General features: G+C 30.2%; 2 protein-coding genes and 2 long non-coding RNA genes across 9 annotated transcripts in view; 1 reads left to right on the top strand and 3 right to left on the bottom strand.

The window, feature by feature from the left end:
* The window catches only part of LOC725800 (fibrillin-2), a 160,127-nt gene that overhangs the window by 68,901 nt on the left and 64,135 nt on the right, over positions 1–27,091 (top strand). The window lies entirely within an intron of this gene.
* On the bottom strand, positions 1,302–12,946 carry LOC113218869. Its single transcript, XR_003304923.1, has 3 exons — positions 12,185–12,946; positions 3,893–4,037; positions 1,302–3,441 (listed from the first exon to the last, which is right to left on the bottom strand). It is a non-coding gene; the product is annotated as an uncharacterized LOC113218869 (long non-coding RNA).
* LOC102653731 lies at positions 14,694–19,020 on the bottom strand. 2 transcript variants are annotated; one of them, XR_003304926.1, is made up of 4 exons: positions 18,195–19,020; positions 17,319–18,083; positions 17,001–17,228; positions 14,694–14,929 (listed from the first exon to the last, which is right to left on the bottom strand). It is a non-coding gene; the product is annotated as an uncharacterized LOC102653731 (long non-coding RNA). The 2 variants fall into 2 exon arrangements; XR_003304925.1 differs by having other exon boundaries at positions 17,001–18,083.
* LOC102653687 lies at positions 19,085–25,206 on the bottom strand. 3 transcript variants are annotated; one of them, XR_003304917.1, is made up of 5 exons: positions 23,877–25,206; positions 23,704–23,785; positions 23,504–23,619; positions 23,263–23,429; positions 19,085–22,860 (listed from the first exon to the last, which is right to left on the bottom strand). XR_003304917.1 is itself a non-coding variant. In XM_026441424.1 (2 exons), exons 1-2 carry the CDS (start codon positions 24,228–24,230, stop codon positions 23,759–23,761), a joined length of 381 nt encoding a protein of 126 aa, XP_026297209.1. In that variant the 5' UTR covers positions 24,231–25,206; the 3' UTR covers positions 23,634–23,758. The 3 variants fall into 3 exon arrangements, 1 of the variants encoding a protein (XP_026297209.1); XR_409062.3 differs by having other exon boundaries at positions 23,263–23,619; XM_026441424.1 differs by lacking the exons at positions 19,085–22,860; positions 23,263–23,429; positions 23,504–23,619 and having other exon boundaries at positions 23,634–23,785.

The raw sequence follows: 27,091 nt of genomic DNA, 5'->3' as shown, positions 1-27,091 counted from the left end.
TGACAAAGAAGAGCGTGAATCGCGACGAAAGTCGGTGATATTAACGAAGATCTTCGTTATACCAGAGCCCTCGTTATTATTGAACAGAGATGTATTATTTATAGATGAATCGTTCGCTTCGTGAAACTCAAATTTGTTCGACGAGATTCAAAGGGATGCTTTGATGAATAGTATTTTTACCAATGAAATTTTCGTTCTATTTTTTTTTAAACAATTGACGACGAGTTTTTAGAATTCTCTTTCTAAAGAGAGATCTTCGAGAACTTTTTTATGTAGATTATATATCGCCTTCCTTTTATAATACGTTAAATATGTATTTAAAAATTTAAGAAATATTCGATCCACTTTTTGTATTATGAGTTCTTTTTCCTTTTATTTAGAATCGAAAAGTTTTGAATTCCATATCATGACAAAAGATTAAAAAAAAAAAATGTTGAGTAGAAAAATATGAAAACGAAGATTACGATGAATTTTGATATTTTTATTTTATTTTGTTAAATATTATTTTGGCCAATTTCGATGTTACGGAAGTAGAGAAAAATTTACTCGTGATATATATATTTTGTATGCCAGATACGGATAATCTATTAAAATTGGATACATCTCGTTTTTTATTAATGCTCTTTTATAAATATAAGTGATCTAAAGAGCGTTTCGACACCGCACTTGAACCAGCTCCTCGACATAACATGACATGTATCTCAATTCGAGCATCTTGCCAGATGTCGACGTAATAATATGGCAAATAGTCCACTTGACTCGCGATAATCTCGTTTGAGATAATTTTTTCTTTTTTTTTTACGTCCACTTTCCACGACACAGTTTCGTATCTTAATATTTCATTCTCCATAATGTTCTCATTTCTTTCATGTCACATTCCTTTCTCGAAGAAGGAACGATACGATATTCTATTTTATTTCGAAATGAATTTGCAAAACAGTTAAAAAGAAGTATTTAAGCACACTCTACGAAATTTATTTTAAATATGAATATGAAAAATGAAAATAAGTTATATCGATGCTCTTTTTCACATTGAATTTTCATAAAATACATTTTTTCTTGCGAGTTTTATATATTCATATCCATTATTTGCGCAAAATATTATTTTTATATTTGTGAAATGTTTCTGTATTATTCCTGCATTCTCAATCTGGATTTGAACGATAGATTGAATAATTGTTTTTTCAAAAACATAAATTTTTAAAATTGTTAATTACATTTTTATGTAATACAGGCAATATTGTTTTTAATATTTTAACAAAAATTATAAAAATACATAAAAATCGTCAGGAAATCTTAAACATTGAATTAAAAAAAAAATTTAAAAATTCAACTAGCATATCAAAAAAAAAAATATATTTCACCAATTAGTTTTCATATACTTTTTATGTACACCAACTATATCATAAATTGTCCTGTTCAACTTTTTATTATTTTTATCTGGAAAAGCAGTTCCATTTCGGTATTACATGCTCCAAAAACCCAAGAAACCTTGGTACAAGGTTATAAAAAATTCCAATCGCTTTTTCCTTATCACCATCACGCACCATCCGCCCCCATTTCCATAATACCACAAGTTCCAACATTTCTTCCAACGCAACCTTTCTCTTCTTTACGATATCAAACAAAACACTTTCGAAATAAAATTTTCCCTCATCAATCACGACACATCTAAGAGCTTTTTCACATTGTCTTCTGGCTCTCGATCGAAAATAAACGAATTCGGCATCGATTATCGATCGATGTAATGCTCCTTTTTTCATCATGCTCTGTCAATTACGCGTATAATCAAGCGGCACGAAAAATGTATCGATCGATAATCGATATTCAAAAAAGATCGTAAAAACACATTTATATTCCAAATCTACTTGAACATCTCTCTTTATTCTACCAATTCATTCTAATTCTAATTAATCAAAATCGAAATCAACCATCCTAAATGATATTATTGCCAATGTCTAATGTTAAAAGTAACCACCCAATCGATAATCATTTATCAATCTGGTAAAAACTTCGATACATTAACCCTCGATAAACTACTTCTTCCTCCTAACCTAAACTTTCCAACACACCCTTTCAAACAACTCGATTGATTTCCAGAAATTCTCCCAAGACCTGAAAATCTAGAATGCTCTCAGACGATGCTCTAGAGAGGACTGGGACAAGAAAAGGAAGGGGGAGAAAAAAAAAAGAAAAAAAATTGGAGGATAGAAAGTCGGCGAGTGGTTTCGAAGACGCGGAAGAAGCAAGGGGGGAAAGAAAGGTGGCGATGTGGGAGGTGTGTGGAGGGGATGACGAATGGATTTTTCGTAGCGAGACACCTCCCAGGAGTCGTGGACCTGAAAAGCACCCCCTTTCCTTCGAAACCCGGTTCGAAAGCAAACCGGGATCCCCCTTTGATTTATTGCCGCGGTCTCACGCTTTACGTTCGAAAAGCAACGCGACATCTTTCTTTCCAAACGGGTGGACACGACGCGCGTAGATTCTCCTTGGAAATGGTGGATCCAAGAGACGATATCGCAGATATTTTCGAACGGGCCACCACCATTCGTTCCAAGTTCATCTGCAAGTGGAGAGGGAGGGATTGATCAAATTATTTTGAGATCAAGATTATTGCAGATTGGTTTCTTTTTTTTAATTGGTTTGAGAAAGGTTTGATTGAGGGTGGAGTGAAAGAAAGTCGAATGGAATGTTCAAAGGAGTTGATAAAATTAAGAGTAGAATATGACAATTAAAAATTGAGGAAAATACGTACTTTTGGAAAGGGAGGAATTGATCAAGTTGTGAATTATTTTGAGATTATTCGCGTGTTGCAGGTTGGTTTCTTTTTTTTAATTGGTTTGAGAAAGGTTTGATTGAGGATGGAGTGAAAGAAAGTCGAATGGAATGTTTAAAGGGCAAGGAGTTGATAAAATTAAGAGTAGGATATGACAATTAAAAATTGAGGAAAATACGTACTTGTGGAGAGGGAGGGATTGATCAAGTTGTGAATTATTTTGAGATCAAGATTATTCGCGTGTTGCAGATTGGTTTCTTTTTTTTTAATTGGTTTGATTGAGGGTGGAGTGAGAGGAGGTTGAATGGAATGTTCAAAGGAGGCAAGGAGTTGATATTAAGAATAGGATATGACAATTAAAAATTGAGGAAAATACGTACTTGTGGAGAGGGAGAGATTGATCAAGTTGTGAATTATTTTGAGATCAAGATTATTGCAGATTGGTTTCTTTTTTTTAATTGGTTTGAGAAAGGTTTGATTGAGGGTGGAGTGAGAGGAGGTCGAATGTTCAAAGGGCAAGAAGTTGATGAAATTAAGAGTAGGATATGATAATTAAAAATTGAGGAAAATACGTATTTGTGTACGAGCAAATCTCTCTTCACAAATGAATGTAGAGCAGCTTAAGCGGGGAGAAGCTTTATTGATTCATATAGTAATCTTCGAATCTGAAACAGAAAAAAGAGTTTACTTTGTAGAGGGAAAAATCTACGACGATATTAGTTATAATCTACGATTTGAAAAGTATTATATTTCTTGAGTTATATTCGTTTGTACAAATTTATTCGAATCCAAGGATATTTTCATTGATTTTTTAACGCTCAAAAATTTTTGGATATTATAGAATAAAATAATTGTTACATTATCAATACAACTAAAGCAGCTAATGAGATGCAAATTAGATACCTATTAGGCATCTATACAATTGAAATATAATATTTGTTTGGAATTTGAAACCTGTTGATATACAATATAACATTAATTACGATATTATTAATTTTACGATTGATCTTTTAAAATAATCCACTTTCATACGTGAAAATGTTTCTTTTTTATTGTAAAAAATCAATCAAGATTACTTATATATAAAAAATGAAATTTAATTTCGCTTTACTTTACCATATAAGAGTAAAAAAATTAAATCCTCCACTTAACAATTATTTTCTTAATCCTTTATAATTATATCCATCGAACGAACTTTGTCGGTTAATTCTTGAAAGAAGAAGAAAATTTTCTTTCGCGTCTTTAATTTTCGTTTAATTCCCTAAAAATTAAAAAAAAAATGGTCAGTATTTCGAAACGCAAAAAAAAAAAAAAAATAGAAATGGGAAATTAATTGAAACGTCGCTCGTCATTTAAAATTGGGTCGTTAGTAAAACACGTGGGAGTAAACTGGAAGAATATTAAATATTAAACCTTATTAAAACCTGTCACAAACACGGCCAGTGTCTGTTTAATTTGGAGAAAGATTAAAGAAGAGTTTTCTCTCAAAGTTGAAAGAATTTCTACGTCTCGTTTATAAAAAAAAGAGAGAGAAAAAAAAAAGCTTAATGTCAACTTGATTTCTCTTTCGTTGGTTGGAAACATTTTTTTTTTTTTCCTCTCATTTTCTTTAAACGAGCAAGAACCAAGATGGCGGAATTAGACGAGTCAATTAATCAAGCGGAACGACATCCCTGACAACCGATTCTCCTCGAATATTACGGAATATTGCCCAACTTTAATCACGAAATCATATTGTTATATCGTTTTTTTTAGAAAGATCGTTCTACGTTTGATTGTACATTTTTCATTTATATCTTTTATTGCTCGTTTCAACTTGAAATATATGTTTTCTGGGACGGTTTAATATTGTAAAATGCGCTCCCAGTATTTCTCGTCGTTTGTTACGAGCCGATGAGCTTTGATATGAATTAAAGTAGAACTGTTACATCGTATATTTAATGAATACCCATACACTTTTCCCAATTTTTGAATATTTGTTAATATTTTAATAACAGAGTAGTTTCTCTTTATTTTTTTTTTTATAAATTATTCTCTATTCTAATTCTAAAAATAGATATCATTTGTTGAAATTTTATCGATAAATGAACTATTTTGTGTAAATAAATAAAAGAAATTAGACTTTTACATTATATAAAAAATGTCAATATTAGAAATGAATTTTACCTAATATTTATAAAGTGTATATATATATCTATGTTTCGAAATTTAGATTTTAATTTCGCTAAAAAACAAATACATTTAAAATTGAAATATTTTTAATCAAACGAGATCAAACAATTAACACGAAAATCGCGAATTTATCTTCAAATTTAACGAACAATTAAAACCACAGCCTTAAATTTCGACGATTCGAGCGCGAGGAAAGGGTTGTGGTGATCGTGGCATAAAAGTGGATAATTAATTCGTGACAATTTCCACGAATCCATTACATCTCTGCTTATAGACTTCGTAGAAGCATGTTTCAACAGCAAAGGGGTGAGGAATGTTTCGGGTCAATATCGTGTTTCCATATGTGCGACCGCGGTGCTCTTGTGTCTCTTTCAATGCTTTCGACAACGTGTTCCAACATTCGCGCGCCTTTTCACATCCTTTTAAGTGCTTCAGCGTGTTACTCGCGTGAGAACACGATTTCGGTTTTCAAAATGATTCGCCCGCCTCGTTGTATAAATACACGCACAGCAATACGAGTTTAATATGAGTTTATGACGCGCCAATCAAAAATGAAAAAGATTTAGAATGTTTTTCGTCCTACATTTTTCATACATATGGGATTTAATGCTTTGTACGTTCATTCACGTGGAGATAATTTTTAGAGAGAAACGAATGGATGGGTTATTATTGCGTACACTGCGAAAAATAAATGATTATTAATACGAATGATTCGTAATTGATAATAAATTGTAATTGGTATGTGTATCTGTGTATATATAATTAGTAAAGTACATATTAATACCTGATATCCTGTATAAAATTTATTAAACGTTATAGAAAATTTAATTGTAAATTAACGATCGATGTATATTTGATTGGGAATATTTGAAATGTACGAAAATTTTGAAAACGTTTCAAGAATTAAGAGAACATTTTGGTAATAATTAATTAAGAGATTGAATAAATCGTTTTTCAAACGTAGAAAATGGATGGAAAAAATGAGGATCGATGGAAGATGGTAAATGCGCGCTTGATAAAAGTTCTGTGTCGAGGAAAATGGCGAACCTGTTCAAACTCATAGCTCGTGTATAAAAGTCAAAGAGTAGCCAATTTTCTACGTTTGATAAAAACGGAAAAGCAGATAAAAAGAAGTGGCCACTCGTACTTTTTCAACTTAGTTTTCGTGCACGACTTCTTTTCAAACAAGTTTGTGACAATTAATTAATTACTCCGATCTCGTGAGATATAATATAGTTCAATGTTTATAGAATCAAAATATGCGAAATTTAAAGACGAGACAGGAAGAAGAATAAACGAGAACGACGATTCAATTTTGATAAAACCGAAAAGAGAAATGTATTTAAATATTGTTCTTGATAAAAAAGAATCTGCTTCCCTAATTATTTTAATGTCCAAAAAATAAAAACGAAGAAAATATCGTATCATCGTTACAAAAGTAGCAAGATAAAACTTTCTGAATGAGAACAATGATCCAATTTTGACAAAACTGAAAAGAGAGATGTACATAAATATTCTTCTTGACAATAAAAAAATTTGTTTCGAAAATATACTATTAAAAAGATGATCGACATTTTCAGTAGTGAACTTGTTATATCTCCTTCCTTAATTATCCTTTTCAATTTCCATAATTATTTGTATCCACCAAGCTATCCATAAATACCAAGAAAAATAAAGAAAATATCGTATCATCGTTATAAAAGTAGCAAGATAAAACTTTCTAATTAAAAAAAAACATAAAAAATATATAAGAATCGATTCAAATTCAAATTCAACTATCATTAAATTCCGAAAAAGTTTGTTACCTCGTATTATCGCTCTCATAACCGATTCTCATCATCAAAGTTTCCACAACATCCCCACTTTTCCGGGCACACAACCCGCTTAAAGTTGTCGCATCCCGGAATAAAAGCTAATTAAGAGGGGGCGCGGGTAGATCGAACGAGATCGCAGATTAAACGCGGAAGATCCATTATGCCGTTATCGTTGCACGCGGTGGAAGCTGTGTATCGCGGCGGGACGTCTTCGTCGACGTCCCGGAATTTAACACGCGAGGAGTCCCGCGACAACGCAGTCATTAAGTCGTCCCCTCTCCACGTTCGAGCAACCAGAGGGGATAATTCGTTGCATTCCCGAATGAACAGACTTAATTACTAGCGAAATCCACCTCGAAAGCTGTATCGATCTCGGTCGATTAAAAATCGACAGTATTTTCGTCCATGTACCGGTCTCGAATTAAGGCAGATACTTATGGAATGATAAAATTTGTACTGGAATTAATGGGTACGCGAAGAATAGTTTCTGAATTTATTAGATATAAATTTTAGATAAAAATTTAATACCTAAAATATATTAAATTTTAAGATAGCTTAATCGATGGAATATTAAGTTCTAGTAATCGGTATTAAAATTAAGAAGATGATCTATTTTACTAATACCTTTACATTGAACACAAAGTTTCTAAATTTCCATCGGATTATTAGAAATTATCCAAAGCATCCTTCCAACGTCATTTCCTCCATCATTGTTATTATTAAATTATTCAATCATTTCATTTTTATTCTAACTGTATATAACGCATAGCTGGCTATCATCTGCAACATTCCAAGCATTCGAAATGAAAGATTTCACTGTACTTTTTAACACGTATCCTTCAATCTCGATATAATAAAAATAGGCAATCATAAAGGCGCGTATTCATCAACGAAGAATTTATTGTTCACGTATCGTTGCACGGTCGAAATCTGTCACACTTTTTTGCACATTTATAAACAGAAGCTAAGAATGCCCTGGAATCTGTGAAAAGACGTTTGGATGAGCGAGAGAGTGATATAGACAAGCCGATATACTTCCGGATCGACTCTCCGGGTACAGAGTGGCCACTCATCGAAGCACTCCTTAAAGAGGGTCGAGGGGTCACGGTATTCCACTCGAGTCGAGGAGCAGGCACAGATATACACTCGCGCGTATTTACCCGCGAGAAGGTCCCCGGACGGCGGTCGGCCATCAAAGAAACCGAGATATCACGGCGTAGTGGCGCGCCTGTTCCGTTTGTCAACACGACCCCGACTATGAAGAAATCCCCGCTGGGACTCGCGAAACTCGCACGAAAACAGAAAATGTACCCGCCTTATCTTCGAGTCCAGCGAACGGTCAAACTCTATTTGCCCTTCCGCTCGTAAAACTGTCGCGGGGCAAAAGGTTATACCCAGTGTTTCGCAATCCTCCTTTATTCGCGTCCCATCCCCTCAACGATTTTTTCGATCGAGTTATTGCAAAATATATTATTGTATAATATTGTATTGTAAAATAGCTTGGATATTCTCTCCATCTCCAACCATCCCTGTGGTTAACGCTGTGGTTCTTATCTATCTTTTTATGATTTGAGATATATTGAGATATTAAATAGAGTTAAAAAATTAATTACCTGTGGTTTGGAGAAAGAGGAATAATTAGATTATTTTTATTTTGATAGAAATATGGGAAAGGAATTGAAAACGCTTTCAATTTTCTCGTAGGTTTGGAAATTATGAGAGGAGGGTGGAATTTTATTTTTAAATCGACTGTTTTTAATTGCCTGTTCCAAAATGTAGAAATTTTCCGGTTTGGGAAGCGGGAACGTTGAGAAACACTGAGTTATAAGAAATTGTTTTCACGCATGAAAAAGTTGAATTACTTTGAACATTTTACTGTGAATAGTTGTAGTTTTTTAGTTTCCGGGAATAAATTGGAAAAATTTTATGGAGAAGCAAACAACTTCCGACTATAACTTGCTAATTTTAAACATAAGTCTAAGTTCTTAACGGTTAACCTTAATTTGAATTTATCTTTTTAATATATTATAAATTTCTCTAAATATATTTTTTTTATATTTTTCTTATTAGTTAATTGTGTATAATTGTGTAAACTTTGAAAAGATAAAACTTACTTATTACTTGTTAACGGTATGATGAATTTAATTATTACATTTTTCTTTTCCATTATCATTTCATTCATTTTTACTATTCCCCAAGTAAATGTTGCAAGGTAATTTCATCGTTTTCAATTCACGTTTCATTTCGTTTCGTTCTAAATCAATTCTGATGTTAACGTTATTGTGACAACACAAATCTTGGTCATTTTGCTTTATTGCCAAACAATGTGGACCAATTTTGTCCAATAGGCTATGAATTATTTAACAGAATGTATATGAAAAATACCAATCTACATTGAAAGCAAAAGAATTCGAATAAAAATTTAACAAAATTTCAACGGAAAGACTTCTTGCCATTTATAATATAATAATTCAAAAAATTAATTACCCATGTAATCTGTATAATTAATTATCCATTCGAAAATTTTTAACAATCATTTAAAATAGATATGATTTATTAAAACTAAAAAATTCTATAATTCATATGCTATAACGAATAAAATAAATATATTCAAGCATTTCTAACACAAAATTAAATTATTTATAATTCGATAAATAAATCTTATCCTACTTTAATGGATGAATCAACTATTTAAAAATATTTTACGTATTTAACAAACATAAATATTATAATTTTATTGATCATTTATGCATCATTAATTTAATATCGTCATATTTAATCTACCATATATATATATTGTACCTATATTCATGCAATATATTCTAACTTGATCGCGGTTGACCAACGATTAAAACGCGGAGAGCCATAATTCGAAAGTAGACGCAGTTATTCGCGATGACCCAGGGTTTAAAATTCTGTTTGGTCAGTGCGATCGCATCTAAAAAGCCGACGATGACACGAGAAAAGTCAGACAGGAGGATTGCGATTGACAGAAAGATAGAGACGAAGGAGACAAGGATTTATGACGAGACTCTCGGTTTGGAGTTTCCCCGAGGAACACAGAATACTTTATACGACCGAATCCTAGAGAACAATGATTCTAAATGTTATCGTGCTGTTACATTTAACGAAATGGATTTGAAGGAGATCGAAAATTATAAACTATATATATTGAAATAGAATAACGAAATATCAATTATTTTTAATCTGATTGTTTTATTTTTTACATTTTTTTCTATTTTTTTTTTATTTCTCGTTTTCGGTTAATTTTGTAGAATCTTCGAAACAATTTTGATAAATTAAATCACGTATTTGATAGAATTTTATTATTATTCTCGCGTCATTGAAAAAAAGATTGTATTTTTCCTTTTTTCTTTTTTAATTTGTTGGCATGTGTGACTCGTGCCTTGATGAAACGACACGCAATATTGCAGAATTTCCAACGATATTTAAAAGTACGATTTATAAAAGCTGGTCAAAGCACGGGGAACAAGTTTTTTTTGTTCATTCTGGATGTTCAATATTGGGATTCGTAGGAAATTTTGAAGAACGTTATATTTCGCTAACTCCCTTCCTATTTTTTTATATTTAGATAAATATAGATTTGAAAATATAGAAATATAGAATTAATTGTTTTTGAAATATTAATTTGATATATAAAATTTTATTGGAATAATAATGAAAAATTGAATGAAATTTAATAATTAATTTTCTTTTTATATTATTTTATTTCTAATTATTTAAAAAAACTTATTTTCCTACATACTTTCTATTAAAGCAAATGTTACTTGATTAGCAAAATGACAGACTCTATTGTATTATAAACTATTCTAATTTATTATCTTTCTAATTAAAATATCAATAAAGATTATAGGTGTATTTAAAAAAAACTTTTTTCCTATACTATTTTCCTATATATTTTCTATTAAAACAAATGTTATTTGATTAGCAAAATAATAGATTCTATTGTATTATAAACTATTCTAATTTACTATCTTTCTACTTAAAATATCAAGAAAGACTGTAGATTTATTTAAAAAGAACTTTCTTCCTATAGTATTTTCCTATATATTTTCTATTAAAACAAATGTTATTTGATTAGCAAAATGAAAGATTCTGTTATAAACTATTTAAAATTTCTATTTAAAATATCAAGAAAGACTATAGATTTATTTAAAAAAAACTTTTTTCCTATACTATTTCTCTATATATTTTCTATTAAAGCAAATGTTATTTGATTAGCAAAATGACAAATTCTATTGTATTATAAACTATTCTAATTTATTATCTTTCTATTTAAAATATCAAGAAAGACTATAGATTTATTTAAAAAAAACTTTTTTCCTATACTATTTTCCTATACATTTTCTATTAAATCAAATGTTATTTGATTAGCAAAATGACAAATTCTATTGTATTATAAACTATTCTAATTTATAATCCTTCTACTTAAAATATCAAGAAAGACTATAGATTTATTTAAAAAAAACTTTTTTCCTATACTATTTCCTTATATATTTTCTATTAAAGCAAATATTTGATTAGCAAAATGACAAATTCTATTGTATTATAAACTATTCTAATTTATAATCCTTCTATTTAAAATATCAAGAAAGACTATAGATTTATTTAAAAAAAACTTTTTTCCTATACTACTTCCCTATATATTTTCTATTAAAGCAAATATTTGATTAGCAAAATGACAAATTCTATTGTATTATAAACTATTCTAATTTATAATCCTTCTACTTAAAATATCAAGAAAGTCTATAGATTTATTTAAAAAAAACTTTTTTCCTATATTATTTCCCTATATATTTTCTATTAAAGCAAATATTTGATTAGCAATATGACAAATTCTATTGTATTATAAACTATTCTAATTTGTAATCCTTCTACTTAAAATATCAAGAAAGACTATAGATTTATTTAAAAAAAACTTTTTTCCTATATTATTTCCCTATATATTTTCTATTAAAGCAAATATTTGATTAGCAAAATGACAAATTCTATTGTATTATAAACTATTCTAATTTATTATCTTTCTACTTAAAATATCAAGAAAGACTGTAGATATTTTTAAATTTTTATATTGTATGTATATGTTTCTAGTTTTTTCTGATAGAGTAAAGTACTTTAGAATAAAGTACTTTAATACCGATTTATTTTCAATTTTAAATTTATTTTTACTCTATTATAAAATACATTTTTAAAATTCTAATTCCAAAATGCTAAGTATAATCTTTTGCCTGAGAAGATGCTAATGTTCATGCAAAGTAATCTACCGTTTAATTTTCCTCTATAAAATCTATGACTCTCATCCTATTTTTTCCGCTATTTATGTCTACTACCATTTTATACTTCTAATCTTCTCTTTTTTTAAAGATGACGAAAAAATAAAGAAATAAAATCATTCACTAACCTTGTTAATTCTCGAATATAACCTCGATGTCGACCAAATTCTTTCTTGCTTTATCAGTCCCCAGCAATTTATATCACCGTTATAACATTATAATTGTCCTTTTGTAATTATAACTTGTTCTTTTTCTTATTCTTAACTCGTCCATTTTCATTTTCATTTCCGATAGAAATTCAAAATCTTGAAGGATGAATTTTTCTTTTCACGAAGTATTTTCACAATTTCCAAATCACATTTTTCAACAAACATTTAGAAATGCCTTGGATCTTTAGCAATCCAATGCTATGAACAAGAAACTTTGAAATAACTGCGAAAATTTCGTTCAAAGAAATAATTTTTCCACAGAAACTCACACTTCACCGTTTTCCTTTTTCACTGCGTCATTTCTTCAAATTAAACGGATGAAACAAGATTTGTAATTGGTCGTTATGCAGAATAAAAGAAAGACTCTGATTGGTGAATTATTATATTATAGTTTCATGAGAATGTCACCAGATGGAATGGTATTCATTTTAGTGGATAATACTAGTTTCTTTCAATATGGCGTCTGGTTCAGTTTGTGACGCAATTCCCGCGCAAAATTGTTCTTTTCGTAGATTGCTTTTTGACTTTTATTCATTTATCGGTGCATTGTGTTAGTTTTCTTTAAATAAAAGTGTATTTATTGTGTAAATATTTATTTAATGAAAGTGAATAGAAGAATATAATAAATTAATTTGTTAAATTTCGTTAAAATGAGATTCAACGAAACGTCGTTGCCTGGAACGTCGTTGATTGAAAAGTATGTAATTACGCAATTTATTTAAAAATATATTAGATAGATTTAATATTCTATAATATGATTTAAATAATTTATAGTTGTAATTTTCGAAATATTAAGATATATATTTTTCAATTTTTTATATAAAAAAAAAATTTGAATCGTAAATTAATATGGATATATATTAGCATTGTAATATTGTTGCATCAGCTATATAATCTGAAAAAATTACGTAATTTGCATACTTTTTATAATACTTTAGATTACTTTAAACAACAAATGAATATAATTATTGCAAAATTCTCTTTCTTTTGCAATCAAAAATATGTCATAATGAAATTTATCTAATGTTCCTACGATCATGCAAAGAGAACATTATATTGAAATAAATTAAGGTTATATATTAACGTCTTGAATGATCTTTTATTTCGATTTATTTTGCTTCAACAAAAAATAGAATGTAAAACAAATTATTATTGATTTTCAATTTTACATTATAAATAATATTCAGAAAATATTAATATAAAATAAAAGAATGTATTTGTTATCAGTATAGTATGGCTTTTATATATGGTTATTATATCATCGTTTTTCAAATATACTATTTCTATAAAAGAATCAGGAACTATTTCATCTTTGCCATTCTCGTTTCGTTAAAAACTTTTTATTTCTTTTGGCAATCTGTAATTTGTAAAGATTAACCGGTCAATCGAATCACGAGTCAATCGATCAAGTCTTTATTAGTGTGAATATATGATAGGTCATTTGTAACGAGAAATATTGCTGGCAAATGTTCATTATTAACACAACCAATTCCTAGAATTGTTCATTTCATTTCATCGTTTGATTCTGTACAATACACGTCAAAGAATCAATGGTTTATTATAATAAATAAAAAGATTTTTAATCTTTGTCTCTTTTGATAATTTTGGTTATCATTCAATATTAATTCGATTTCTATAATAACTTATTTTTATTAATCAAATTCTGCTACATAATTTTCTACTGAATAATCAAATAACAAAATACGTAATATATACAATTAATTTTCGATAAAATGGATTATTATATTTCGTTAAAATGTGATCAAACGAAGAAATATAAAGAATAGTCTTCTAGTTAAATCTAATCAAATTTCAATCTGTAATAAATTATATAAAATTAAAAATAAAAAAAAAAATAAATGAAACGAAAAAAAATATGTATTTATTATTTTTAAATAGTATAGATGATATTGTATTTTCTAGAATTTTTCTCATCTTAAAACTGATTGTAATTTTATTGCTTTAGTCTGAATTAAATTTTTATAAACTTAACAAAACTGTATAGCTGTTCGTTCATCTTATGTATAATCTAATTCAATAAAAATGATTTCAATTTTTCTTTCTCTAACCCGAATTTATACCTGGCCTTTATTCACTTAAGCTTTGGATCGATTTCTCTTAGGATTTTCCCACAAAGCTATTGCGTGCTTTATGTATATAAAAATTTTAATTTTTCAATTCGAATCGGACAATGGAAACAGACATTGTTGCAGATATAGAATGGACTTTTTAATTGAAAAGTTATACGTACCTGTAAAAAAATTTAAAAATATATTTTTGAGAGAAATAAAATTTTAAATTAAATTTTGACTTAATTTAATGTAATATATTAAATTTTAATAGTATCAACGCGATATTTCTATGGCAATTTATATCACGAAAAGTGTTCGAAAGTTTGACAAACTGACCCTTTATTAAAAAACCAGTTTGTCTCAAGTTTTTTTTTTTTTGATCAATGACGTATCCATTGATCTTCAATTTGACAGATGATGTATACATATACTTTATACAAGATGAACCAGTTGGTATCGAACACTGTCGAAGTAAATAGATATGAGTTCAATTTCACTCACCGAAAGGATTGACTTTGTAACACGTCAAAATCGGTTGAGCAATGGCCATGCTCGACTGGTAGATCGAATTGATGGATAAGAGTTTCAAATGCTGGTACCATGATGTAATTTAACATATGTAGTATTGTTCATTATATCTTTGTTAAGTAGAGGAGAGTAATAAATTTAAAATCTATCGAATTTCTATCGAACAAAATATAAACGATTTGGAATAAGATAGGAAAATAACGATTCAATTTTATTTGGAATTTTTTGAATTTTTTTATATAACACAAAATATGCCAATCTTAGAATTAATTAAAAAAAACGATAAACTTAATATCGAATATATCAAGAAAATTTAAAATTTAAAATATAATTAAAATCTTTTTCATTAATTTCTTTTAATTTTACAATATTTCCAATTTTTTACAATTTTCATCATATTTTTATCCACTCCAGTTATCACAATCTGTAAAATTTCCCTGATTTTCCCACCATTACTATTTATCTATTTTCCTTTCGAAAAATTGAAAAAAAAAAAAAAAAAGGATATCTGAATTCAGTTTTACATGGCCGGAACACGAGAATTCGAGTTACCATGTTTCTCGGTACTTGAAAATTAAAAAACGTTTTATACCTATAAAAAAAAAAAATCCCTCTGTCGTGGAAAATTTCACGGTCTACCATTCACTTTGAAATCATTTCGCTCCCCTAATCTTTTTCACATTCTACATTCTGCAAAATCAACTTGTATTTTTACTTTTGATATTTCTATTTCGTTTATCTATTCGTTAAATCCTATCAACCATTAAGTCTATCGCGTGATTCGTTGCTATTTGAAATGTGTTGGGTCGTTATTTTCGTAACGACCCAATATATATTTTTTTTATTGCCCTATTGATTATCAATAACTACGAAGGGATGAAATAGTTTCACGGTGTTTCAACAACGCTTCTTTACTCTCAAATGCGCACAGAAGCCCTCGTTATTTTTTGAAAACAATGTTTCCTTCTCAAATTTGATTTCACTGGACGAGCGAAATAGGACATGTTCGTTGATGAAATTTTTCACCCGTGTTTTTAAACGATTCATATTTTTTTTCTTTTTTTTTTTTTTTTTTTAGAAAAGAAACAAAATGCTTTGGAATTATTTTTATTAGGAGGATTAATTGTTTTGGAGGTAGAATTAATTAAATTGTAGATTTTTATTATTATATGATACACGTGAATTATTACTATATGTTTAAAAATTATAATTATAAATATATTTACGTAAAAAAAAAAAAAGAAAAAAGGATAAGATAGTTTGGGATTTTTATTTTATTAATTGGGAATTAATTAATTGTCGTTTCATAATATTATTTTTGAAAACTACTATTGTTAGAAAATAATTTTATCACATTTTAATTTATCGACAATATATTTTATTTGAATATTTGTTAGTTTTTTCGAAAAAATAGGAATTTTTAGGAATTATTTAATTTATTTTGATCAATTTTTTAATTAATAAATAGTTGGAAATATAATTTAATATAATTGAAGTTTGCTGATGCATTTTTAAAACGACGTTTGATAAAAAATTTGATATGTTAAGCTATTTTTTTTTTTTTTTTTGCGAAAGAAATATTTTATGCCTCCATTTATTTTTTGTCTTTTTTTTTTATTTTTAATTTATATACGTTATACGTATATTTTTATATTTATAATCCTGAGTATAAAAGAGGATTATATATAAATTTTATTAAAAATTTACATTCGAGAATGATGCATTATTACGAATGTTGCATTCATCGATGAAGAATTTTTTCATTTTATCCTAACAAATAGAAATACGATCAAATAGATAAAATTTGATTAGTTTTTGTTCATTCGTAATATTTCTTTCCATAATTCGATCATTACATCATTATCGTTCTCAAAATTAAATCAATCCTGATACAGTGCAACATTATTTATATATTAATAATTGGATTATACGATTGGATGCTAATAGTATCTGCATCAACAAACAGTTATTTGCCTTTACCCTTTATATTGATATTTGAAAATTTATTAATAACAAATTGTAACAACAGATTGAGGATTTTTATTAATAAGAAATCGATAGAATTTTAAATCAATTACTTCCAAACAATTTCTAATTTTTTATATACACGTTTTACATATAGATATTTTACTTACCCTATGAAAAAAAATTATACAAATTCCAGTTCCCTCTATATTCAAAGATTTATAGAAAGTTGAGCCAATAATAACCTTAATCTCAATAGCTTCGCCAGTTGTTGGAGAATCGATCCGTCCATCGATCGATCTCGATTCTCTCCCTCCACAATCCCCGGAAGGAACTGTCAATGGAAATATATCTCGTTCCGTTTTCAGATCAACCACTTTTACCACTCTTGGCGGAAACTACGGCGGAAAACGTAATAACATTATCACCGTTCTCGCGTACAAAACCCGGCAACTTCCCCTTGTACCAGAACTTTCTCATTGACCGACCATTTTACACGCTTCGATTGCTTCAATTTCGGATATTTGCTCTCGAATTTGGTCTCCTCCCTCCCTTCCTAACCGCTCTCCAACATGGCAACCGTAACGCTCCAACCGACAAACCCTGCACCTCCTCCTCCTCCTCCTCCCAAGTTCCCTTCAACTTCACCGCTTCCGTTAACTTCCGTCACGAGGTATTTTCCCTTTCTTGGTTCTCGTGTTCCCAATGAATTATTTGCCGCATTATTTCACGGATGAAAGGGGCGAAAATTCACGGGAAAACATCGTTCAAAAAGTGGCGGTACGCGTTCAGGCACAAAGGACGCCCCCTTTGTTGGAAGGACAAAGAGCATTAACCGGCGGGGAGACTTCCGCCGTTTCTTTGCTCCGTGGAACATTTCTCATGCGCCACGATCGTTCCACGATTGTCCCGCGAAAGATGCAGCCGGGTTGCTCGCATTAAAATCGGGGATTGTAAGTCGTCGTCGTTAGATAAATCGATAGATAGGGAATGAAATGGTATATGTCGTCGATTTGCTTGTTGTTCTTCGCCATTTCCGTTTCAGAAATGAATTCTTCGGATGAAAGTTTGTATACATTTATCCGTGGAATTTTTATTTTAGATTATATATAGTAATATATTACGAGAATGTTCAATTTGAAGAAAATAATAATTATATTATATTATATTCGAGCATTCTTCATATTGGATAATATGATGTATTTCACAAAATGTGTTTCAGTAAAAAATTTTCTTAATTTCTCCAATTGAATCTGGAAACAATTAATTTTTTATTAAAATTAAAGAATTAACGATATACTTAAAAGTAAAAGATCTATAATTTACGTCTAAATTAATATTTCATCATTAACATCTTTACTTACTTTAATATTTGTTATCACTTGGAATGTATCGAGAGAAAATACACGGAATTTGTTATAATATATTATGATTATATATCAATGTTTGATCGATCCCCCCTCCTTTCTCCCTTCTCCTTCCCTCTCAGCATGTTCCTCAAAAAATTCTATTCGGGGGCGCATTATTATTTAAAAATTCAACCCCCGCCAACTTGCTCCATGCGAGGTTTTGTAGTTTCTATGCGATAACAATGGGAAAACTGTTAGCCAAGTTTCAAGCAGAGAGCCATTAAAATTGCATTGCCGAACGCGATTGTGCTAAAAGTTCGAATTAAAATAAAATCGCGGCGGGATCGGACGATCCAGGATGAATACGTTCGCCGCGTTTCGCGAATCTCCGCTTTAATTTCCGCCCCCGTTAAAATCGCTCGATTTAGATTTCCACGTTTTTTCCTCCTCTCCCTCTCTCCATCTGGTTCAGCCTCGTCGATGATTTAATGCGAATATGATGCGTTTTAAATCGTTAAAGTTGAATCGCGGAACGATTGCGCGTGTATCGGGCATATCTTTGTTCGAAAAGTTGAAGGAATGAATTATGCACGATTTCTTTTCGTGTATGGGAGATCGATTCTAAGGAACTAAGATTTGTTATAAAGATATTGTACTTTGGAATTAAAGAAAGTATTTAATTCGTGTCTGTAAAAATGTGCTCGGTCTAGATATGCAAATATATGGAATTTTAACGAATATGAATAAAGTTACGTTTCTTTATACGGGTATTTTTATATATTTCATGAAAAATTATTAAATCTCTATTTAACTTCTTTTTCTCTTCTATTCATATTCGTTCAAATTTCAATCTATAAATATCTGATAATAATTATAATACATACATTGAATATATAATCCTGGATCAGATTCATTTCTTTTTTTCGACAAAAGTCCAAAATATAAAATTACATTTTTTTTACGTAATATATCATCAAGGATATCATATTATTTCATTAACAACTAAATCAAATCATCAGATATTTTCACCGCATAAAGGAAATGATAAAGAATTCGGAGATAGAACAGTTTTTAATTAATATCCCTAGAATTTTAAAATCCTGAATCTATATAAACTCGAGCAAGGGATGAGAGAAAATTAGGAAAGATTATCTGTTTATTCAATTGAGTGGACCATTATCGTTATCACCCTTCTCTAAAATTTCACTCGATCGATAGGGGCGCGAAATAAAAATTTCTGTAACGGCATTGCTCTCCCGGAAATTAATATCCAGTTCTGAATACTGATCGATTCTTCGTCCACACCGTTTACGCTCAAGGAATTTCAATCCGTCCAAAGGATATTGCCTCCGCTTTCATTCCTCTTACGTCTTATGTTGCCTCGCTTTGACCAACAACTTTGCCCCACCGTTTAGCATAATTAGCCCCGCAGACACTGATCGAAAAGAGGAACCGGCCAAGGGTTGTGCATCCACAGCATCCCTGTTTCATCCCTTTGAAAGCTTTTGGAACGCAGCATCCCGATACTATGGGAAAAAAGTACAATAGGAATAAACAAACCAAGTGTATACATATATTAGAAATTCATAGTAAATATTCGTGATTGTATTATCACGAGTTGGAGAGATAAGCCACGAGATTAAATTTGTCAAATATTCGCGTGGAATGATTTTAAAATTGTGAAATGTCTCGGTAGACATTTTCATTTGGAAACTTTGCATCAGAGTTCAATCTTGAGGTATCACGAGGATTGTAAAATCAGTTTTTAACGAGTCGAATATTCTAGAGAGGGATTACATCAAATCTTTACAGCAAATCTTTGGATTGATTAGAAGAATCGATAAAAGTCTAATTGGAAATTTTAAATTAATTCGTTCTAGGAATTTATTATAACATGGAAGAACTTTGAAATAGATGTTATTTTAAAGGGATTTTAAAATCTAAGTCGAGGAATTTTTAGAAACTCGCGTTAGAAAATCTTAAAGATCTTAATGCCTGGAAATCTGAAACGATTTTAACGATTCCATCGATATCAATTGTAATTTTATAACGTTGAAATTATTGAAAAAATTTATCAAAATTTTAAATCGTACAGGATATTTATTCTGAAGTTAAAAATGAATAGAGATGTTGCGCAACTGGATTATTAACGTCGATTGCGTTAACGTGGGGGAGATTGTGACTAAAGAGCGAAAACGTAGGCGTTAATAAATCATGATAGAGCTCCATTTCAATGAACTGTATCGAATTGACTAAGGAATGAATGCACGGAATGATTGGTTAAAAGGGCTGAACTAATATTCGTTAGGAGTGTAAATGCCATATTTAGAAAGTAGGAGAAACGCCAATTATTGTGTCAAATTGTTTGACTGCAAAATTTCTACGTTTCGCCAAGTATTTTAATTGGTCGAAGTTATGCGCGTTATATTCGTAATAAATAGGAAATTTTTGAATTAATTTTATCACAACTTCTTATCCTTCTTATTCTAATTTTAAAACTATATTGTTCTATTCCACAATTCTTTCTACGAACATATCTCAACGAGTTTCTAACAAGATAACTTTCAAAATTTAAATTTAGAAATAAAAATATCAAATCGTATCGCAAACAGATATCTTGTATGTTTAAGAACAGAGAAACAAATGAAATAACATGTTGAACGCACAACCGCAAAAAGTTAATACTTTAACGTTTATTATCCTGTATAAATATTCGAAACTGAATATTCCATAAATTTCCTACCATTCGAATCCGATCCGAATTCCATCCGATATCAAATAAAACATTTCTAAATTCCTCGGCTATTCGTAAAATTTCATGAAAATCGATACGCTCTCCCCTCGAGGAATAATCAAATATTTAACCAATCTAAAATCACACGAACTCCTCTCAATCACCTAAAACTAACCTAAATCACGTATCCTCTCTCAACAAATTCGCCAACGATCTCCTCCGTAAAACCTTGTATTTCGCGGGTAAAAAATGACGGTTCGACCGATAACAAGCATCTCGCGAGCTGTCTTATCGAGCGAATAAATCGGCTATGGTTTTCCTTCGAAAAAAAAAAAAAAAAGGAGTTTCAATCGTTTTCGCGAGGAACCATCATTCCTCCACTTCATCGCCATTTTGCATTTCCACGAGGGTATCGGTTATTTGATTTACGAGCTCTGATAAACGATCGACGGTTAAAACGGCCCTCCACGAAATGGAGCCAGGAATATTAGGTGTGATGCATACGATAGCGAGTGTCATTTTTGATATCGTCTCCCGTGACTCCCTCCTTTGCATCGTATTTTAATACGCTACAATTCTTCTCCTCTCGATCTTTCTCAACTTCTTTCCCAAGAAATTTATTTTATACTTAGGGAATTTAAATACGAGAGTTATTCATTGGAATGGAAATGATGTTAATCTTCTTTTTACATTATAATTTTAGAAGCTTTTAGCTTCTTTTAATTTTTTTTTATCGAAAGTTTCAGTAGGTAGTTGATATTTTTCTTTTTTCCTTTTCATTCTTCGAGTTATATATATCATATCCTTGTGAATATTCCAAAAGTGATAAATCCGAACGTTTTTATTTAATTATGTTTCTCGTTTTTCCTTTTCGCTTAAATTTCATTACCAACGATATTTAATAAAAATGGTGAAAAATGGTAAAAATTATGTTCTCTGTGTATCATACATTGTCATATCAAACGTTATATTATCATTATTTTATCATTATTACGTTTCAAATAATGAAATTATTTTTCCCTTTGCAACCTATTTTTTTTTGAACATCCGTTTTCAAATTTATAATACGAGATTTTTTTTCCCTGCGAAAAGACAATATTTTGATTAAATTTTAAAATGAGGATACGAATACAATTTTCATTCACATTATTTCTTTTTTCCACACGTATTTTCCACATCACAATTCGCTTTGGGAATTTCTTAACGATGAGACCAGTTTCCCATACATGATCCGTATGAGCCGTGGACAAGCTTTGATACAGATTTATACGCCCAATCTCTCAGGTGGCGTAATTTCTCGATGGCGGCAATTTCTTGTCTTGTTTATGTCTAAAAGAAATAAACGGGGCGTTAGTTGGAGATATAACGATGTTAAAAAAAAAAGAAAAAAGGAGAATTGATAAATTCTCTCTGAGGTGAGGGGGTTGCAACTACATTTTCATTAAAATAATAAATATTTAAGTAAGAGATATCTCGGGAAAGTATCTCGGCTGGTTGGTTGGTTTATTTTAAAAGCAAATTAATTAATTCTCGAGGAATTTTTTTTATTTCAGCAGAGAGGGAAGTTTATATCAATAATAGTTTCGAAAATTAACACTCATTCGTTTCTCATTCGTTGAAATAATTTTAATCGTTCTCTTCTAATATAATTATTTGGAACCTGAAAAATAAAATGTCATGTTAATTATATGATATTAATATTTTTCAAAGGATATGCAACGTTTAATTTTTTATTTTTTTTATATATCCTGGATGTAAGCAGAATAGTTTAATAAATATTTTATTAGCCTTGATTTATTCCATGTTTGAAGATAATGTTTAATACTTATATATTATCGACGATAATTTTATTGTTAGAGTAATATTAGAGGTTGTAACTCATAATTTTGACGTGTATAATCTATACGTTTCCTTTACATCTATTGTTGGTTAGAACAATCGGTTTATCTGAAATAAATCATGATATACTTTTAGCATTCTGCCTGAAGCTATTTCACATTTCTCTAAGAAAGATATAGGATAGTGAATATAGGATTTTAGAATTTAATAGCAGGATGGAAAGAATAAAAGTAAGGATTGCAATTAATTGTGACTAATAATTATAGTAAAATTATTGAGACGAATTTATCTGTAAAAATCCTCACATAATTTTTAAATATTTATATTCGTAACTTTTTACATTTTCTTTTACCTTTATTAATTTTAAAATTATCAAATATCGAACGAAAATTTATCAATAAATATATAAAGTGGTCAAAAGTTATTAAACAAAGGATATCTTTTCTCTCCATCCTGAAAAAAAAAATACAATAGAACGATAACCAAAATTTCTTTCTAGAGGTTTCTTACATCAGCTTTCGTCCTTTAGCGAATCTAAATCACGCAACGAAGTAAAATTTTTGCAAACTTTGTTCTACGCCTTATCATCTCCTTCCTTGTTTGAGAAAATTGTTAAAACTCTGCCCAACTCCTGGATATTAGAATTCTGGTTCAGAAAATTCCCCCAGGAGGAATGTCTGAGGAACAAAATGTATCTTGAAACTCTAAAATGTTGCTTCTGTTAAGTTTAACCGTTACACTATTCACATACAACTCCATTACAATAATTCTCCTGTTTTTGCAACAATCTTTTCTTCGATCTTGTCTTATATTCTTGTCTTATTATTCTTGTCATTCTCGTGCAGACGAGATAGATAGAACGTCATGCTGCAATAAAATCACATATTATTATACAAATATATTATAAATATACACACAATTAATATCTCTTAATATTCAACAATAATTTACGAAGCAACACTTTTCCATTTCAACAAATTGCTAATAAATTTCAAACTGGAGCTCGCTATATAATATTCGTCAACTTGTTGATCTGAAAAATAGAAACCAAAAAAATACGATTCAATGGAACAAGAATTCTCTCGTTGTATCATTTAAAAAGTCGAGGGAGGGGAGGAAATTACCGAAGACGATTCGACGATCGATTCCATGGTCTGCCCCTCAGAAATAGCTGAGGGCCTAGGAGAACTCTGAAACGTTCCTCGAGTAGTTGGGAAATTTGTCGAGTGGCGGTTAAGGAACGTGCCCTTCTGAACGCGTCGCCCCTTGTTCCATTCGGCGTGTTTCAGGGCCACCAGATTCACCGGGATGGCATACCTCGAATTTGCCGCGATCGAGATAAATGTATCGTATAACATCTCCGCTTTCTCAAAACGTAACCATATCGTCCACGACACTGTTGTTCGTTTCTCTGCGTGATAATATTGGGGGGAGGATCGAAGGAAGGTCTTTGCGAATGAATTTGAATGAATCTTCATGGATGGCAGGTTCGATTTTCTAGAATTTTTCAACGTTTAAATCTTACGCTTGAACTTTGGATATTTTAATTTAAATCTTTGAATTTTTAAATATTTCTTTTTAAATTAAATTCTTAAATTCTCGCACATATCGTTATATTAAAAACAGGGTATTCTTTTACTTGAAAATCTTCAAAATTTAATTTATCCTGTTCAGCATCTCTTTTCAAGTCTGGAGATCTTACAATTTACATTTGCTTTACATTTTCCACGGAAACTTGGTTCATTTCGAATTTCTATTTTATCCTTTTGGATAAATATCTCGTCTTCCACAAACATCTCTTGGAAAACAAACGGATTTCTTGTGATTTAACAGATTCGAACAATGAACTTTCGATATTTATTCATTTATCCATCTCTTCTTCTTCACGATATTTTTTTCGACGAATTAAAGAAGAGAAAGAGAAAATGATCTGTTGGAAGTTGCTTGAAGATAACTCGTTGCAATAACTCGGCCATAAACAAGCAGAGGTTTCCCAGCGATCTTTATCCGTCGTGGCTAAGCCTGCGGTCAAACTCTGCAACCAACTAATGCTGCAAGTGTTAAGGCTTAGCAACTTTTATTTGCCGGGCCAATGGATATTGCGCAACTTGTTCCGTTTATAGCCTCCAAGACTCGTTAAGTAATTTGGAACAAAACTCTCTGGGTTGGAAGCTCGATTGTTTTGGCGACCTATTCTTGCCGATCTTTATTGCTCCTTTCATTTAATCGCGAGACTTTTCTTTCCACGACGAAACAAACCTATTAAGAATTAAATAATCTGATTTTTCGAGAGGAAGATTTTGTGAAATTTTTGAAAAAGAAGAATTTGATCGAGTAATTTGGAAATGTGTCCTATATTTCCAACTTCTTACATCTTTGAATCTTCTTGGTTTGAAATAAAAAATTCGAATTAAGTATTTAATGTAATCGAGATAATTTCAATATCCTTTTTGAAGAAATTTTCCTTTATTCTTAATCTTCCTGTTCTGATATGAACATCATCTATTTTAAAAATAATCTCATATATTGAATTATATATATATATATTTCCAAAAGGATTATTGAACCTGATCGTTAACTAACTTTCACCCTCCTCCTTGGTGATAAATTACCCAAATTTTTCGGGCAGTTTTTTCCTAAATTTATCGGTCGAGAGCGCGGTAAGATCGTGGCACGTATATATATAAATCTGTCGCGAACACATGCGGCACTAACGTGCGGCTAATTCTATGGACTCGAACTGGGACGAGTGAAGACCGCGGAAAAACCTTCGTATGTATGGCCGGTTAATCGTGTGCACGCGCGTTCCAGCGTGCAAATCAAGTGCGTTGGCCACTGCGTTGCCCAACCCTGGACAGAAAGCACGGTTGCATTATATGCGGTCCACGAGATGTCCCACGCAATTAGATCAATTCATAGCGTTGGGGAAGAAAATGTGGGAAGAATGGAAGAATTTTTTCTTTTTTTAGACACAGACATACTTTCGAAATCCTTTTATTTATAGAATAACGTGAGAGAAATACCGTAGCGTTTAAAGCAGATACTTGGATTTCTTCAAGTAAAATTTAAGAATTTAAGAATTGTCTTGGAAAATATCGAATTATGGAAAATATTTTCAATGATAATAGAATTGATATCCGAATTGATTCCATAGAATTGAATCTTGTGTGAAGATTCTATCTTATAGTCAAACGTATCTTATTATTATTATTATTATTATTATTATTATTTTACATTAAGCAAAGGAACTTAGTGGTGAGCAACTTACTCGCTTCAAGTACTTGTTTTATAGATTTTTTCCTAAGAGATACTTTTAAACTTTAAAACATTTAATGAAGTAACTTTCCCTTTGTATTCGTAATTAAAGCGATTCGTCGCATAATACAAAGGGGAAAAAAGAAATGAATTTTTTCCCTTTAATCTTCCTTTCATCTTTCTAAATAATATCTAAAGAAAATTAATAATTTGTATCGCCAATTTAAAATTTTGTTAATCCTTCTACTCGATGGAGAAATAAATAATATTTTCTGCATTAATTTTTAAAAAGATATGCAATCGAAAATTATTACTCAATTTAATAATAATAATAATAATAATAATATACGATTATAGCCTATTATCAATTATACAAAACGCCCCCACGCAGGAATAAATAAAATTGTTTATGGATTTTTAAAAATGATTTTTAAAAATAAAAAGGATTTTTAAAAATCGTTTTTAAAAATGGAGGAACGAACGAATCACCAAAATTGGTGGCAAAGTTGAAATTAATGAATTTGTGAAGGGGAGAGGGGTTGAGGTTAAAACGAAAGGGTGGAGGAAATGGGAAAGGGAGGAAGGGGCGCGTTTATTCCGTTGGATTGTTTATCGACGTGGACCGTAATTATTTCGCGTTCAGAGTTAATTCATCGCTCAAAGCTGTTCTCTTGGTTGAAAATTACTCTGCAAATGGTTTCTGTTTCACGATCTTGATAAACCCTGGTGATTGTTATCTGATACGCTTTTAATGAGAGTGTCAGTGTTCACCCCTGTGTTCAGACCCGTGCGTGTAATGCGTTTCATCGAGTCTAGGTTCAACCCTTTTCATCCCTAAACGCGGCAGTTATCCAATCTCGATTATGCTCTCGCATAAATTCATGGAAAAATAGAAAAACAAATTTACATATTAAATTTATTATATTAAATAATTCATTAAAACTTTACCTTTTGAAATATTCAATTTTTTAATTCCACTAATCTATAATTTAACAATAAATATTTTTGTATATTTAACACATTTCGATTGAATAAAAAATGTGAGCAATAATTTTTATATATAAAATATATAATATGATACAAG

This window comes from Apis mellifera, linkage group LG6 (assembly GCF_003254395.2).
Source record: "Apis mellifera strain DH4 linkage group LG6, Amel_HAv3.1, whole genome shotgun sequence".
Taxonomy (NCBI): Eukaryota; Metazoa; Arthropoda; class Insecta; order Hymenoptera; family Apidae; genus Apis; species Apis mellifera.
This window is presented reverse-complemented; position numbering and strand designations above follow the sequence as displayed.